The sequence below is a fragment of a genome, unplaced genomic scaffold (genome assembly GCF_019419815.1).
Source record: "Pyrus x bretschneideri cultivar Hongxiangsu unplaced genomic scaffold, Pyrus_bretschneideri_v1 Contig20, whole genome shotgun sequence".
Taxonomy (NCBI): domain Eukaryota; kingdom Viridiplantae; phylum Streptophyta; class Magnoliopsida; order Rosales; family Rosaceae; genus Pyrus; species Pyrus x bretschneideri.
Genome location: NW_025999502.1, coordinates 6,603,701 through 6,619,920, shown reverse-complemented (window position 1 = coordinate 6,619,920; position 16,220 = coordinate 6,603,701). Strand labels below are relative to the sequence as shown.

At 39.2% G+C, this 16,220-nt stretch overlaps 3 protein-coding genes across 3 annotated transcripts; 2 read left to right on the top strand and 1 right to left on the bottom strand.

Moving 5' to 3' along the window:
- Window positions 1-2,948: 2,948 nt before the first annotated feature.
- Window positions 2,949-8,095, top strand: LOC103934606 (cell division control protein 48 homolog C). The gene is made up of 10 exons (XM_009344363.3): window positions 2,949-3,984; window positions 4,122-4,738; window positions 4,876-5,028; window positions 5,961-6,077; window positions 6,220-6,324; window positions 6,774-6,839; window positions 6,942-7,006; window positions 7,091-7,292; window positions 7,458-7,595; window positions 7,719-8,095. The coding sequence occupies exons 1-10, from the start codon at window positions 3,021-3,023 to the stop codon at window positions 7,776-7,778; spliced, it is 2,487 nt and encodes an 828-aa protein (XP_009342638.2). The 5' UTR covers window positions 2,949-3,020; the 3' UTR covers window positions 7,779-8,095.
- A 303-nt stretch (window positions 8,096-8,398) lies between these two features.
- LOC103934605 (signaling peptide TAXIMIN 2) lies at window positions 8,399-9,171 on the bottom strand. The gene is made up of 2 exons (XM_009344362.3): window positions 8,815-9,171; window positions 8,399-8,642 (listed from the first exon to the last, which is right to left on the bottom strand). The coding sequence occupies exons 1-2, from the start codon at window positions 8,910-8,912 to the stop codon at window positions 8,519-8,521; spliced, it is 222 nt and encodes a 73-aa protein (XP_009342637.2). The 5' UTR covers window positions 8,913-9,171; the 3' UTR covers window positions 8,399-8,518.
- A 3,729-nt stretch (window positions 9,172-12,900) lies between these two features.
- Window positions 12,901-16,053, top strand: LOC103934604. Its single transcript, XM_009344360.3, has 4 exons — window positions 12,901-14,821; window positions 15,008-15,265; window positions 15,507-15,632; window positions 15,723-16,053. The coding sequence occupies exons 1-4, from the start codon at window positions 13,715-13,717 to the stop codon at window positions 15,768-15,770; spliced, it is 1,539 nt and encodes a 512-aa protein (XP_009342635.2). The 5' UTR covers window positions 12,901-13,714; the 3' UTR covers window positions 15,771-16,053.
- Window positions 16,054-16,220: the final 167 nt, after the last annotated feature.

The window sequence follows — 16,220 nt, the reverse complement described above, 5'->3', positions numbered from 1 at the left end:
GTGTGAGGGGGCATATGTTAGTTGTAGTAGAAACAGTTTCTTAAATTTCGTAAGCTTTTCTGATAGACAAAAATATCGGCAAACGTTCTAAATGAGTTCATACGTTAGTAACCTTACCTTCGTGAGAACATAAGAATATTGGCAAGTAACACGGCATGATCAACCATATGGGCGAATACTTGGATACTTTTTTTTCTAATAAATATGTATATTCTCTTTAATAAATCAACATTCTCTTAACTTTTTTTTAACAAAATATGGTTTCAACGATAATAATTTCAATTAGAATTTTTATTATTTTGTTAAATCTTTTAGTATAACGATATATTTTACATTAAAAGAAGAGTTTGGAAGCCACATAATAGATAACCTAATTCGGTATTGAATTCGTCATCTACGAAATTGGAACTTAATATCTCACACTTACAAGTGAAAAAGAATACGGTCATATTGTAGTTCAAGTAATTGAACATGAGCAATTAAGATGGTGTCCTTGAACTTTTCCAGAAAATTATTTTGCTTTCCTTTCTTCCAAAAGAAGGTTACAAGAACTCTTGTTGGGTTGGTCTAGCACAACACTTGTCATCGTGCATTGCGATTTTTAGTACAATTCAATCTTTTGCATCGTTAGTATTCACGATTCATAAGTTGTATATTTCACAATGGCTGGTGCTACATATACTAACTTCATGCACCAAAGTTGTGCATTAAATGCTAAACCTTTTCTCTATAATTCAAACAATCAGTCTCTAACCAATTTAAAATGTAGCAAGCTCTCAGCTTTTCTCTCCTTGTGAGAGCCTTTCTCAACAATGTTTGAGTGTTCTCCGTCTATAGCCCTTTTTCCCCTGGGCTTCAGTTTCCCCCTCTCCAAGGGCTTGATCGTCACTTTCTTCCAACTTCTTGTGCCCCTGAGTTCTCTGTTTATAGCCCATTTTTCCTTGGTTTCCTTCCTCCCTTCCACTTCCTTTCCACTTTTCCCCTTTTTTTTCTCCCTTCTCTCTTCCCTTCCACTTTCCTTCTTCCTTCCTTCTACTTTTTTTCCTTTTTTTTTTTTCATTTCTTCCTTTTTCCCTTTCTTTGCATCTTCTTTCCATCTTTTTCTCATTTTTCTTCCACTTTCCTCAGCACTTCAATCCATCTTCCACCCAATCAGCCACATCCTTCTTCGACTTCACATCCTGGTTTGGCTTCTCCATCTTTATACCGCAATTTTTTGCATTTTACCCGAAAGGTGCATAGATTTTTTGCTTGGGTGTTCACACCACCAACTTCCTTGGGATTGCCTTTGATGACACTGTTACTAGTGGGTTGCTATTTCCCACTTGCTTCCTTCGTTTTGGGTTTCACTTTGTTGCCCTTGTTGCTAATGGGTTGCTTCTTCCCACAAGCTTTTTCCAATGTGTAGCAGATACTGGTGTGGTGCTCGGTAGTGTTTAGGGATTTGTTTTGGGGTTCTGTTTTCACTTCGTTTTCTTTTAGTTTCGAGACTATGTTAAGCTTGTTTTCAGGTGTGTGCAAGGAACGTTTGTTTCTGTTGGTTGGTAAGCAGCTTTCCAGCGCTGGCAGGTTGAAGTTGCTAGGGTTTATTTTGGTGTTTTCTTTGTTTTGGGCTCAAACTTTTGTTTTGAGCTCTTTAGTTGCTTCTGAGGTCCTTCTTTTTGTTTATGCGTATGTATTTGGGCCTTTTATTGTGTAATTATTGTGTTGGAATAAAGCAACTTTTCACCAAAAAAAAAAAAAAAAAAAAAAAAAAAAGGTTGTGCATTAAATAATGTGGCACATTGTACACCATATAAAGTCTTGAAAAACCTCTTTGCCTTTCCTATGACTTGTTACCTAAACACCAAACCCTAACTAAAGCTCTTACAGCCACCGACCTCTTGCTACAGTAAGAGTCAGCAGCAAACCCCCTTCCTTCTCGCTCTACTCCTTCTCTCCACCCTTTCCTCGCGCCTCATCATTTCCCATCTCTTTAGTCTCTACCCACCATTTTGTGAGCAACCCTTTATGCTTCAATGAAGTGTCATCCTCAAAACCATTTCTACATTTTCATTTCGGGATAAATTAGTGGGTTTGAGTCGGGCATGTGGTTGTGGTGGGTCGAAATCACTTTCAACTAGTTAGTTTCTAAGGTGGTTGTGGCCCTCATCGTTTTAGTGGTTGAGTCGCTTCCTTGCTTCATATTCGAGTCAATCCACCTTCCAAGGGCTATAACTGTTGCGAATCTAGCTTGATACAGATATGGTTGTAGACCCATGGCTATATTTGTTATTGAATTGCCTTCCAGGATCAATATGTGACCAATTTGGTGACTTTGATATATTGAAGATACCATTATTTCGATTGAAAAATGAAGACGAGATATCATACCATTCTCATAATGCGTAATAGAATAATGTTCATAAAAGTATATTACGTGAAAGCTACTCATTACTACGGTTTGATGGTATTCCTTTTCACTTAGAAGTGAGAGGTCTTAGGTTCGAATCTCGTAGATGACGAATTCAATACCATATTAGGCTGCCCATTGTCTGGCCTAGCTGATCTCCTCCTCTCCTTAGTGTAAAAATATCGATGTACTAAAAAAAAAAGTATATTAGTTGAAAAATTCGGCCACAAATTTAAAATCTTATCATTTAAATTGGATTGGTTTAAATTACGAGATTGATTATAATATTGCATGTATTCAATGATTAAGAAATATTCATTTGAATATGTGTATTTAATACAATTATCATTTGACTATTAAGGTAAATATTGTACTAGATACATGTAATTATTGCAAACAAATCCTTAATTACTCCTCTATTTTTTTCTGTCCAAAAAACCAACACATTATTGAAAAATCCATAAAAAATATTATTGAAAAATAAAAATTATATAATCAATAGCCTTTAAACTGCACCGTTTTAATGGCCACCTAAATTCTAACCCTAATTAAATTAAGCGCGCCTCACGTTTCGTTTGAGTTTGGTCTGGCTCACTGATACTGTGCATCCAACATTGCCAAGTAAGAGATGAAGAAGACGGCAAGAAAGTTCGATGGAGGAGGGAGGTCCCTCTCCGAACAAAAGCAGAAGGTTCTCCGTTGTCGTCTGGAGACCTTCAAGCACCTCCGCTCCTCCTCTCTCGACGAAATCGTCCATCAACTTCGTACTAATTACAAAGACTACCACCGCATCAAGCTGCAATCTTTCACCAAGTTCGTCCAGCAAACCCTAGACTCCCCTTCCTTCAAGCTATCCAAAAACCTAATCCATGTCAGCGACCTAGAAGACGACGAAGAAGATGAAGTGGGCCATAGCAATTCCAAGAGGAGGCGGAAGGCCAATAAGATGGAGGAGAGATTGCAGCGAATGGAGACGGCGCACGTCAGAAGGATTCGCCAGAGCAATGGTGACCCTCCATCTTCAGATGATGATGATGATGAGGAAGAAGAGGAGGATGAGGATGGGGCGGTGTCGACATCGGACTCGGACGACGCCATATACAGCGACAAAGTGGAGCCGGAGTTTGATGTGATGAAATCGAGCCTCCGGGCATCGTATATGGGATCCAGCAGCGCCTTGAAGCCTAAGGCGGCCGAGGAGAACAAGGAGAAGAATGTCGAAATTGAGCTTCCTGGTCGCGAGAAGGTTGGGCTAATGAGCGGAAATGGAGGGCGAGGGGGCCAAGAGACATTCCGAGAAGCTGAAGCCAAGGGATCGGTTTCCCGAGAGGTTGAGGTGAAGGGGAGTGAGGGGCCGAGGTTTAGAGACTTAGGTGGGATGGAGAAGGTGATTGAGGAGCTGAAGATGGAGGTGATTGTGCCGCTTCGCCATCCAGAGCTCCCGCGGTGGCTCGGAGTTAGGCCAATGTCTGGGATTCTGTTGTATGGCCCGCCCGGCTGTGGCAAGACCAAATTGGCTCATGCCATTGCCAATGAAACCGGCATTCCCTTTTATAAGATTTCTGCCACCGAAGTCGTCTCTGGTGTCTCAGGTATTACGATCACTCACTTCATAGTTTCAATGACTGAAATTTTCAAGCTGAAAAACCTTGTACTGTTAGGGTTCTTATGTTCTTGAAATTCCTTTTGTAAAATTGTAATATGTTGCCATGGCCATCATTAATTTTAGGTGCATCCGAAGAAAATATACGAGAGCTTTTTTCTAAAGCTTACAGAACTGCCCCTTCTATTGTATTTATTGATGAAATTGATGCAATTGCTTCGAAAAGAGAGAGTTTGCAGCGTGAGATGGAGAGGCGAATTGTCACACAACTAATGACTTGCATGGATGAATCTCATAGGCTTGTACAATCAGCTGATGCAGATTCTAACTCACAAAGTTCAGATAACAAGTCTGGCTATGTTCTTGTAATTGGAGCGACCAATAGGCCTGATGCTGTTGACAGTGCTCTAAGGAGGCCTGGTCGATTTGACCGTGAGATTGTTTTAGGCGTTCCAGATGAAAATGCTAGGGTTAAGATTCTTTCTGTGCTTACACGCAATCTAAAACTTGAAGGTTCTTTTGATCTTCTTAAAATAGCCAGGTCTACACCAGGGTTTGTTGGGGCCGATTTGAAAGCCTTGGCTGACAGAGCTGGTAACATTGCCATGAAAAGGATTATACACAAGAGGAAGAATGATATGTCTGTAGATACTATGGATGAAGAAGGCAATGAAGAGTGGTGGATGCAACCATGGTTGCCTGAAGAAATGGAAAAGCTCACGATCACTATGGCTGATTTTGAGGTGTTCCGAAATTAACTACCTATACATTTTCTCCCACATATTTTGCCTTACATAGTTGCCTATGAGTTAATAACCAGTTATTCTGATTTGTGCATTAAATTCTCGTGGTAATGGTCTTAGCATGTGCATTTCTGCAGGAAGCAGTTGAAGTGGTTCAGCCGTCGTCAAAAAGAGAAGGATTCTCTGCAATTCCTAATGTAAAATGGGAAGATGTTGGTGGATTAGATCTTTTAAGGAAGGAGTTTGATCGCTATATTGTTAGACGTGTTAAATATCCTGAGAACTATGAGGTAATTGTTATTTTCATTTTCTATTGTTTTATCTAATTTTGTTAATCTCTGTGTATGTGTTTCTAGATTAAGATTTTGTTTTCTTTTTTATTCAAGTTTGTGTATCCTCGGAATGGCTGGTATGTTGTGTGCTTGTAAAAGAGATATATTTTTGTTAAAAAATGTGCCTTGGAATGGCATGATATGATCTAAAAAGATCTTGAACATAATCACTGTTGATCAACACAAATCTTCTTTACCCATTTCTGCCACTTTTAAATTTTAATAATGATGCTTAACTCTCCACACTTCATAGCTCATTGTTATGGTGCATACTTAGGTAGAAAAATTATTTTCATCTCTATATGGTAGTTTTAACCCCATATTTCATTTTGAAATTATGTTCTGCGGCAATTATGGGTAGTGAAAAACGATAATTAACAGGATAACGTCACATTCCTTAGCCAATACCATTCACTTTTGCAAGTAAAAAGAGCCTAACATGTCACCTTAAACATATCTCTTTTGGTGAAATAGTTTGCTTGGGTGGGGGTTCTGATGGGTCTTTTATTGAGAACTTACTAATCTACGTACAAGAATAGTATGCCAAACAATATCATGAGTTATTTTTTACTTTATCGAAAAAGTTGCACGCTTTGTTACAACATGAATATCACCAAAAAGAACTATCATGGAAATTTCATGTAATACTTGCTGGAAAACATTGTGAACTTTTAGAAACTTAAATCTAAACATTACCATCATTGGAGACTTATTAATTTATTGCGGTGCATGCTATACATGAATATTTACAGTATTCTATGGTATCATAGTGTTGGGTCAATGCTTCATACTGTTTTTCTGTATGTATTTTACCTTAGTCTATTTAATTGTTTTATTTAAGTCTGCAATCAAGTGGCTAATTATGTTTTTGAAATGATTTGTGGTTTCAGGAATTTGGAGTAGATTTAGAGACGGGATTTTTGCTCTATGGGCCTCCTGGATGTGGTAAAACACTGATAGCAAAGGCTGTCGCTAATGAAGCAGGAGCAAATTTCATTCACATTAAGGTCAGTCGTTGCTTTTCCCATTGAATGTTATTGATGTTTTGTCTTGTTAATGTAGGTCGCTGTAACAATGAACATTTCAATGTATGTTTTTGCATAATTTGAGAGGATCCATTTGGTTGACATGGCTTTTTTAACTGGTTAGGGCCCCGAACTTTTGAATAAATATGTTGGAGAAAGTGAGTTGGCAGTTCGGACATTGTTTAGTCGGGCAAGGACATGCTCACCATGCATACTTTTCTTTGATGAGGTTTGTGGTTCTCTTCCTGTTAAATGTTATTAATACTATCGGCTTCCATAGGTTTGGATCATTTCATCTGAACATTTAATCATATAAAGGAATAGATTACGGAATTATTATGATGAAGTTGGATTGAATTATTGTAGTGTCATTAACAACAGTTGGTCCTACATGGTGCTAAACCTCATTTCAGATCACCATAACAAAATTTTTTGAGAAAGCTAAACTTTTAAAGCATTTTCTTTCACTTGTTGACAGTATTGATGTCTAATTTCTCAATTGATTTAGCACTCTTTCTTATATAAAACACTGAATTCCTTTTTAAGTATCCAAATGACTGTTTGAAACTAGGTGACATAGGTTTCATGTCCTCTGGTATCCTGACATGGAGAAAATTTCATGGAAAATGTGTCCTACTTTTCGTAGCCTTTTAAAGCTGTTTCCTCACTTATTGACAGGTTGATGCTTTAACAACAAAGCGGGGGAAAGAAGGCGGATGGGTTATTGAGCGGCTGCTGAATCAGGTAAATTAATTGCAAAGGCAGTCAAGAACTGACTGCCTAGAAAGTAGAAACTTATTCGTTTTTTATTCATTTATAGAATGAACTGACTGTCTGCAACTGCAGCTACTTATAGAGTTAGATGGCGCAGAGCAGCGACGAGGTGTATTTGTTATTGGTGCCACTAATAGGTAAAGCTCTTTGTTCATTCTTCAGTTTTAGTTGATATAAAGGAAAATCATTCTGCACCTCTTACATGTCATACCTTTTGTCAGACCCGACGTAATGGACCGTGCTGTTCTGCGGCCTGGTAGGTTCGGTAAACTTATTTACGTCGCCCCACCCACAAAAGATGAGCGTGGTTTGATCTTAAAAGCACTTGCGAGGAAGAAGCCTATTGATGCCAGTGTAGATCTGAGTGAGATTGGACAAAGGGAAACGTGTGAAAATTTTAGTGGAGCTGATCTTGCTGCACTGGTTTGTCTATGCTTAAATATGCATTCTATTTTTTTCTTTGTTTGTGACGTTAAGGTTAATATTTCATTTGGAGTCGAGTTTTTGTGACCTCTCTTGGATTGGTGGGGAAGAAAAAAGGGGGAGGAGATGTGATTTGGATTGTCTCTCACATATTGATTGATGCAGATGAATGAGGCTGCTATGGCTGCTCTTGAAGAGAAATTGACATTACCTGAGAGGATTTCAGATGCATCTCCATGGACGATAAAAGAATCTCACTTTGAGCAAGCACTGGCTAAGATCGCAGCGTCTGTAACTGACCAGGTGTGGGTGATGTTTTGATTTTCATATGCCTAATGCCTCTCGACGAACAATTCCTTCTCTTTTCTATTTCCTTTTTCCGTACCATGATTTTTGAAGTTTCGTTTTCCATTACTGTGTACACAGCAAATGCAATACTACCAGAGATTTGGTGAGAGCCTCAAAGCACCAAGAAACAAAACGTAAGCCACAAAAATGTTCTTAGAGAGAATGTGCGAGAAGAAGCAAATTTTGACGGGGATTATTAAAAATTTCTGAAGACGAGGGTTGGGTATTTATATTATTTGCCCATTTTCTTGTATTTATTCGTAGAATGTAAATTAGAATCGTGGCAACAGTTAAGAGAATGTTTGAGAACAAAGCAAATTTTGATAGGGATTATTTATAGGTAGATTGTTGCTATTATTTTCGGGGATTGTTATTGTTACCCCAAGATTTCATTTGTTTACTCTAAGCCTTCTATATTTAAAAAGAAATATGCTTATGAGGAGCGTATAGTTAGATTTTTGGAGAGCGATTAATAGTTACTTGATCTTATATAGGCTCAGATAGTATTGCTAATGAAAAGAAGTTTAAGAATGTGCTGTTCAAATTGCCCGTAGTTAATGACATTTTCGGATACTGTAAGGGGATCGCTTTTGGAAAGGAGATACGAGAAAAACTTTCAGAGGCTTAAAGTTATGCGAGGGGGCTATGGTTTGGTACACGCGGGGAGGTGCCAGATGTAGTGGTCGTGCAGCCGGGTGTAGGTGGACGGTGGCCCGTGGCCGATGTCAGTGAGTATGAGCCGGATTGGGCGAATAAAGTGTTTCATACGATGTAAACGTTTTTATTCGAATCTAATAAAATCTTAAAATACAATGATAAAGAATCAACAAGTAAAAAGAAAGAAATGTACAAACATACAAGAAATGTGAGAGACATGATCAACAAGGGATCTGGTCAATAAACCATGTAATAATTTTGACAGGAAGCTTGATAAGAGAAACTGCAAGATTCGCTAATCCACTAAAACAAATGCAGCACGGGCACAAGCAACTCAACACCGTCCTGCAAAATTAAGATTAATCATCAAACAAAATTTATAAATCTCATATATATATATATATATATATATATATAAAGTTAGCAGAGCGTGCACATTGTCTGTGTAAAGTTTCTTTGTTGAAGGAAGGGCAAAAACAACAAAATAGGAATCACCCGTAAATGAATTACTACTCACCCGAAAACCCAGATGATAGCACCGAGAACAGACAAGACCAATGCGATCAAAGCAAAAGGCAAACCCAGCAAGAAACCCAATGGCCTGCAATCTCCCATGATTTTGATCGATATAAATATGATCTCTGACGTACTACGCAGCCAAAACAACGCAAATCCAGAAACTATCTCAAACCAAAACCAGATTTTTATTTTCTGACTGATTATTGTTTGAGGCACTTGGAGAGAAAATTGTTCCTAATCACGTCTTCCGTAAGACACCTGGAGACTTCCTATATATATATGCAGAGATGAATTTTCTGGGAATGTTGGTAGAAAGAGAAGATGAGAACGTTGAAGTTGTCTATCAACAAAGAAAGCCAGACTTGTGAACTAATTCAAAGTAAACAAGAAAAACCTACCAAACCTACTGGGACACGGTATCATGCAACTGCCGCCGTTCCCGTGGAGGTTTTTATTCAAGTGATTGGACAAAGTTACCCTTTGCCAAAAGTTCTGTTTCAGTCTTGGTACGTGTTATTGTTGGGGATATTTCAGGATATTCGCTCTCAAGAAGGTTCTACTAGGTTTCTTTGTTGTTAAAAAAGTCAGAACGCGACTGCCGTCTCAAGACGTGCGCAACCTCTTGGACGCGTTTCAAGATGCGCAACCTAGTTCTTGAACGAGGAAATTGAAAAAGATTTCAATTTATAAGCAATTATTAGGTATGGTCTAATAAGTAGCATTAGGATCGCTAATTTCTTGTTCACAATAGTTTAATTTTATTATTTAACTTCTTAGTGGAATATAGTGTAAGATGTGAGTGTCAAAAAGAATGAGTTCTTGTTCTTGACAAACTGATAGCTCAGTGTATGAGTTATCATGTTGAGGAAATTCCGATCCTACTTGGTTAGATTAAGAGTCCTAATAACATGCAATTATATTCAAGTAACCTTATTAAGACTTGACAAGAGTTCAATACCTATGAGGACTGTATCGAAACCCTAATCAATTTGGAATATCCAAGGTATTAGTTAATAGGCCTGATATCAAGGGAGTATGGATATATGTATATAGGGAGGTCCCTGCACTCATATTATTATCCTATCTCGTGCTAAAATCCTATTATGAAACCCTAGCAGTCATGGCTTCTTCTTCTTCCTCCACTTCGGAAGATAAGGTTATATCATATGGCGCTTAGCTGCCCTTTTTTTTGTCGTTCCAAAGCATATGATGCTGCTAAGTTAAATACCTCAACTAAGATTTGTTTTGGGTTTATGGTGCTATCTCTGCAGGGTGGATGATGTTGGCAATCCTCGCTTGAAGGTTGCTCATGCGACTGTTTCATTGTAGTTGACAATCTTGGTTTTCTTGGTCTGAAGTGCTGAATGTACCCCTGATAGCCTCGTTTGAGTTCTTGACCACATGGTGATCAGACAATTCTTGATAACTTGATAGGCTGAGTATTCCTTCATGAAAACGAAGACGAGTTGTTTGAAACTGTCGATAGACCGTGTGGCCATAGTATGGAACCAATCCTGAACTACTCCCTGCAAAGTCATGGTGCATCAAAGGTATGTCTAGCTTGTGAAGTATCATGACACTTCGTTAGAGCTTCAGGTGCCGGTCTGGGTCCAAATATCCATTAAACAACATGAGAACCTCTGGGGAGGTCGTCTCTGCTCGATCTCGTTTATGAATGGTGAAACATTCATGACAGTCGCTTACATGCGTAGTGTGTTCTCCAAGTTTCCTTTTGTTTTGAAGTCTCTAAGTTGCTCATGGAGCAACCGTTGTAATTCTCCAAAATGGATGGGTTGCCTTCCTGCCTGCAGCTTCGATGCTCTGCAATTCTTGGGTGGTCTGCGCTCTGCTTCCTCCAACTGTTGGACTAGAGAAATGGTGAAGCCTGCTTCTAACGAACAACTGTGCTGCGTATCTTCCTCATGGATGGTGCGTCGACCTGATTCTTCAAGCACGCCCTTAAAATCAAGGTTGGAGTGAACGATTACGCGTGAACCCTATTCACTACGAACACTTTCCTGAAGACGTAGCTGAGTGTGAGCACTTGCCCTGAACCCAAGGCTAGAATGCACTTCGTACAGGGGCCTAGCCTGGATTGAACACCTCGATATGCGATATCCTTCCGTGTCTGGTGGATGATGCCAAGCTCATTCCTTTGTTGTTGATGGATAAGAATTGCAATACATATGACTACTTTTCCTAGTTGTCTATGAATAGTGACTCCTGCTCAAAATCTCTTCCATATGTCAAGCCAACATCATGATCTCTAACGAGATTAGCATGAGTGAGAAGTTGAGTGATCATCATCGTCTGTTGATTGAGGGCCATGGTGAGGCCTACAACCAACTGAGTTAGTGGTTGCAGTGTAGTACAAGCCTGTCAAACCGGCGATGGTTGTTCGATAGGAAACAAAATAACCTGCTGGGGCGCGCCTACGACGAATTTTTGCATGGTGTTGTGGCACCGCGACCACGGTGGTGCCGCACAATGGTAGCAACTGTGTCGCGATTTGGGGCCTTGATGAAGTCGTGGCAATCCCGACTCGCAGCCAAAGTGGCCCCAATCCTCAAATAAAAGGTGTGGTGGGAAGGTTGCAGAGCATACTAGGCAACCCTCAATGATAGTATCCACAGTCCTACCAGTTAGTAGTCCTGAATGTCCTGTTGGTAGGAGCCCTTATATGCCGGACACTTAAGAAGAGACTCTGAAGAGTCGACTTCTTGCCATTATTGGGTCGGGTGAAAGAGGGAGAAGGATGAGGCATCACAAACGAGAGAGATGAGGCATCGCAGTTGGGTTGGTGAAGGTTGAAAATTAGCATTTTAGCCAAAAATGGTCTCTGAGATGACATAACTCCTCATTATAGTTCTGAGATTTGAAATTGATACAGATTCGTAATTCTGTCCACCACCAATCATTTTGATCATTCTATGGAAAATCTCTGTTAAATAAGAACCAAAATAACAAGGATACTCTCAATTTAATAAACAATGAGCCAGAATGATTTGATAAAAATTAAGTGTATTTTTGTTATTTTCTTTTTATTTAATGAAAATTTTTCACGTAATGATTAAAATGATTAACAATGGACAAAATCAAAGACCAGTTATATCACTTTTAAATTTCAGAGACCAAAATCAAGAGTCATCCAAATCTCAAAAATTATTTTAAGCTAAAAACCCGAAACTTGATGTTAAAATAGGGGTGGGCACGGTCCGGTTCTGCTTGGTTCCACCCTCAAAATGGGATCGGAACGGAAAATTTTCAACGGTTCGGTTTAGTGTGGTTTCACTTAAATTTATTATTAAAATCGTACGGTTCGGTTCATGACAGTTTCGGTTCGGTTCATACCGGTTTACGGTTCTAACCAAAATTATATATATGTTTTTTCTAATTTTCTACTTCTAATACCAAACACATATTTCAACCACAAATTCAAGTAAATTTGAGTTTCCACTACTAGATCTACAAGATTTGTGACGAGAAGATAGAAAGTGTGCATATAAATATAAATCAAAAGATAGAAAGGCTCATATCAAGATTAAAGTGTAGATCTTAAACTAAAACTAAAATGTACATAATGCATAATACATTGGAAAAGAATGGAGAAAACTAATATAGGGAGAGAAAAGTGATAAAACAACAAAGGAGGGGGAGAGAAGTAAAGAAAAATATTAGGTTTATGCACATGGTCTTCTTGGAAAAATGTTTTGCTTATATAAAAATAATAATAAAACAATAATTTAGATTAAAAGTGGTTCGGTCCGGTTCCTTCGGTACTTAATATTTCCAAACCGAAACTGAAATTGTTTGAAACGGTTCGGTTCGATTTTTGTTTCGGTTTTGACTTTTTTGGTCAACGCGATTTTTTACCGTTTTTTGTCACGGTTCGATTCGGTTTTCCAATTTTACGGTTTTGATGCTCATCCCTACTTAAAAGCGGAGGGCAAACTGGGAAGCTCAATGACAAAAATTTGTAGGCTGGGTAAACTCAAATTTAGGTGCAAATAAACGCGCAGCGAGTTAACAACAAAATTACGCGAAGACGTTTCGCTCTTATCCGTATTTGTCTTACCCCGCGGGCCAAACCCTGTCCGAAATTCGAATATACCTCCCCTCTTATTTCTCCACCGCCAAACCATCCTCCTGTAACCAACTCCAATCATTATCATCACATTATTACTCCTGAACCCCAAGAAATCTACTTTGATTTTAAATTTAATCTGCAAATTGAAATCTCAACAGTCTCCCCTCTTTCCCATTCGATTTTCCCCCACTTTCTCCCCTCTCCAAACACCTACGAAGTTCGAGCTTCGAGTGCAATGGAGATGGCTATGGAGGACGCCAGCTCTCACTCGCTTCTCTTCGTCGCTCGCTACGCGCTCCACTCTGACCGACGGACTCCGCGCTTCCTCAAGAATCCTATACAGAGTACGCCTCCATTATCTACTTTTAGAGTTTCCTCTGCTCATTTCTAGATTTTCCTACTTTTAGGGTTGTTATTGCCGTTTTCGGTTTCTCTGTTGCTCTATTTCTGCTGGAATTTAAAGAATTGGGAACGGAAGCTCTAGGGTTACAGTGAATTTTGGTGATTTTGTGTGTTTCGTTCGGGTGATTTTGAAAGTTCTATCATCTTTGTGATGAACGGAGTTTCGTATATGAATTCTAGGGTTTCTTGAAGCTTCTTGAGTAACTCTTGGGAAAGTTTGATTTTGAGTTATTGGGATTGAAAGAAGTTCCTGTAATTTGAGTTTTATCGAGTTTCATATGGTTGTTGAAAGCTCTCTGTCTATGGATGGATACGGGTGGATATATTCGAATTTGAGCTTGGATCTTGGGTGGTCTTGAAGGAGCTTTTGCAGTCGAAGTTGAACTTTGTTTTTTTCAAGGAAACTTTGATGGCGGGAAGGTGGGACGTTGGGTTTCCAAAGACTAGCGCTAGTAGTCTTAGAGAGCAAGCAACAAGAACAATTCTTCGCAATGTGAGGTCACAAGGGCACACATATGTCGAGCTACGAGAAGAGGGGAAAAAGTTCATTTTCTTCTGTACTTTGTGCCTTGCGCCATGTTACAGTGATAAGGTGTTATTTGATCACTTGAAGGGTAATCTTCACAATGACAGGTTAGCTGCTGCTAAGGTTACTCTCTTGCAATCGAACCCGTGGCCTTTTAACGATGGTGTGGTTTTCTTTCATAACTCAAATGAGACCGATAAGCAGTTGGTGATTCCAGATGGCAATAAATGTAAGATTTTGGAGTCTCATGACAATGAAAACAATCTTGCTGTTGTCAAATATGGGGAAAATTTGATATCTAATGGCAATGAGCATTTTGGTGCTGATGGTCATGAATGTAATGAGCATTCTGATGACACCTCTGTGGTGATCCCTAATATTCTGGTTAGGGATGAAATTACTGACATAGAAGTGAAGCAGGTAGGTTTTGGACAAATTGCTGCAAGGTTCCTCGAGAAGGATGAGATGTCAAATTTTATTAGTAGAATATGGTGTGAATGGTTGGGGACAAGGACAGCTAGCAATGATTTACCCAAGGTTCCTGAGAACGACTTTGCTGTTGTTACCTTCAGTTACAATATTGATTTGGGCAGAAAGGGGTTACTTGATGATGTAAGGATGCTTCTCTCATCCAGTCCTACAGAAGAAACAGAGAATGGTGAAGGCAGCAACGGTAAGAGAAAGAAGTTCTTCTCTGACCCCAAGGATATTAGTGAATCTCTAAGTAATCAGTTTGATTCGTGCGGGGAAGATTCATCTGCTTCCAGTGGTGCAACATCAAGATTGCTTTTAGACCGGTATGATGATCAGCTTCTGCACACAAGATTTATTAACAAGTCAATGAGGAGAGAGTTAAGACGGCAGCAGCGTTTAGCTTCGGGCAGAACGTGTGATATCTGTCAGCAGAAGATGCTTCCTAGGAAAGATGTAGCAACTCTCATAAATTTGAAGACAGGAAGGCTTGCTTGCAGTAGTCGAAATGTGAATGGGGTGAGCCCTAAATAACTTGCATCCTCTTCTTTCCTCTCCTCCACGCCCCCACCCATTGCTGTACCTCGATCCCTTTAAAATTGTAAACCTATGTATTCAATTCTGCAATAGAGTCTGTTTCTCTGTATCTTTTTTTTTTTTCCTCAAAGAAAGTAGTTAGCATCATTTTGATACTTGCGCATGCAGGCTTTTCATGTGTTTCATACTTCCTGCCTTTTACACTGGATACTTCTGTGTGAGGTTGAGATGATCACGAATCAGTCTGCTAGTTCAAAAGTGAGAAGAAGATCTAGGAGAAAAACTGCAGCCAAGTGCAATGGAAAAGATGGTCAGATGGTAGCTTTGAGCTCACAAATATATTCTGTATTCTGCCCAGAGTGTCAGGGCACTGGTATCCTCATAGATAAAGATGACCTGGAGAAACCAAATGTCCCTTTGTACCAGGTATTCCTGTTACACAACAGTTACGTGCTTGAATTTAACTTTATTAACTTTTGACAAGGCAAACTTATTATATTTTCCATACCTGTGATAGAGCATGCACATGATGATCAAAGATTAGAGAAGCTATGTAGAGATAAACCTTTTCAGAAAACTCGCTTTTGATATCTCAGATAGAGCTAGGCAGGGAAAAGACCTTATCAGTTTGCTTCTCTAATCTGTAGATTTTTTATCTATGTCACAGCTGTTTAAGTATAAGATAAAGGTGAGTGATGCACGTAGAGCATGGATGAAGAGTCCTGAAATGTTGGACAATTGCTCGACGGGTTTTCATTTCCCTTCCCAATCTGAAGAGGGAATCGAGGTTTCTGTAGGTTACTTCACGTGATTTCCTTTATAACTGAGGTTAAATAGAGTCATAGCAAATTCAAGTTTTAGCTTTTTGATTTGTTTGTGCCAGGAAAAGGTGAAACCGTTGAAGTTGCTGCATTTCTACAGAGCAGATTGAATAGAGTTGCTGTCTGGGAACCATGCAGCTGTTTGTTGTGATTGGCCTCGCGATTCTCATGAGTAGGACTTGGGAGCGGACACACAGACGTAGGTGGTGGTATGCGGGCTGTTAGCTTTTGTGGATAATTTGGATTAGCTTGCTTAATAAGATATGTTGTACATACCTGTTGCTAACACAGGTACATAAATGTTGCATCTGTTGTATACATTGTGACGCGTAGGGAATTATATGTATCTATATTTCTGTGGTAAGTAGATTTTGTCACGTGTTTGAGGCCAAAGATGCGGCTTCTTGTTTGACAGATACGAATAAACAGTTTCTATCATCGTAAATAATGTAACAATAATCACAGCAGTCATAAAAACTCGCCCATTCAAATGGATTTTCATACTTCTTAACCAAAATTTACCGGTTTAGTTATGATTTCAGTGGTTCAAAAGCTGAAGC

What these genes read in the sequence shown, in the direction of transcription:
- LOC103934606 (XM_009344363.3), top strand. Translation starts at nt 3,021, where the DNA reads ATGAAGAAGACGGCAAGAAAGTTCGATGGAGGAGGGAGGTCCCTCTCC. An exon ending in GTTATTGGTGCCACTAATAG is followed by an intron (nt 7,007 to 7,090) that starts GTAAAGCTCTTT and finishes ACCTTTTGTCAG; the next exon opens with ACCCGACGTAATGGACCGTG. An exon ending in CAGCGTCTGTAACTGACCAG is followed by an intron (nt 7,596 to 7,718) that starts GTGTGGGTGATG and finishes CTGTGTACACAG; the next exon opens with CAAATGCAATACTACCAGAG.
- LOC103934605 (XM_009344362.3), bottom strand. Translation starts at nt 8,912, where the DNA reads ATGGGAGATTGCAGGCCATTGGGTTTCTTGCTGGGTTTGCCTTTTGCT. An exon ending in GCTATCATCTGGGTTTTCGG is followed by an intron (nt 8,643 to 8,814) that starts GTGAGTAGTAAT and finishes TTAATTTTGCAG; the next exon opens with GACGGTGTTGAGTTGCTTGT.
- LOC103934604 (XM_009344360.3), top strand. Translation starts at nt 13,715, where the DNA reads ATGGCGGGAAGGTGGGACGTTGGGTTTCCAAAGACTAGCGCTAGTAGT. An exon ending in CAAATGTCCCTTTGTACCAG is followed by an intron (nt 15,266 to 15,506) that starts GTATTCCTGTTA and finishes TCTATGTCACAG; the next exon opens with CTGTTTAAGTATAAGATAAA. An exon ending in AAGAGGGAATCGAGGTTTCT is followed by an intron (nt 15,633 to 15,722) that starts GTAGGTTACTTC and finishes TGTTTGTGCCAG; the next exon opens with GAAAAGGTGAAACCGTTGAA.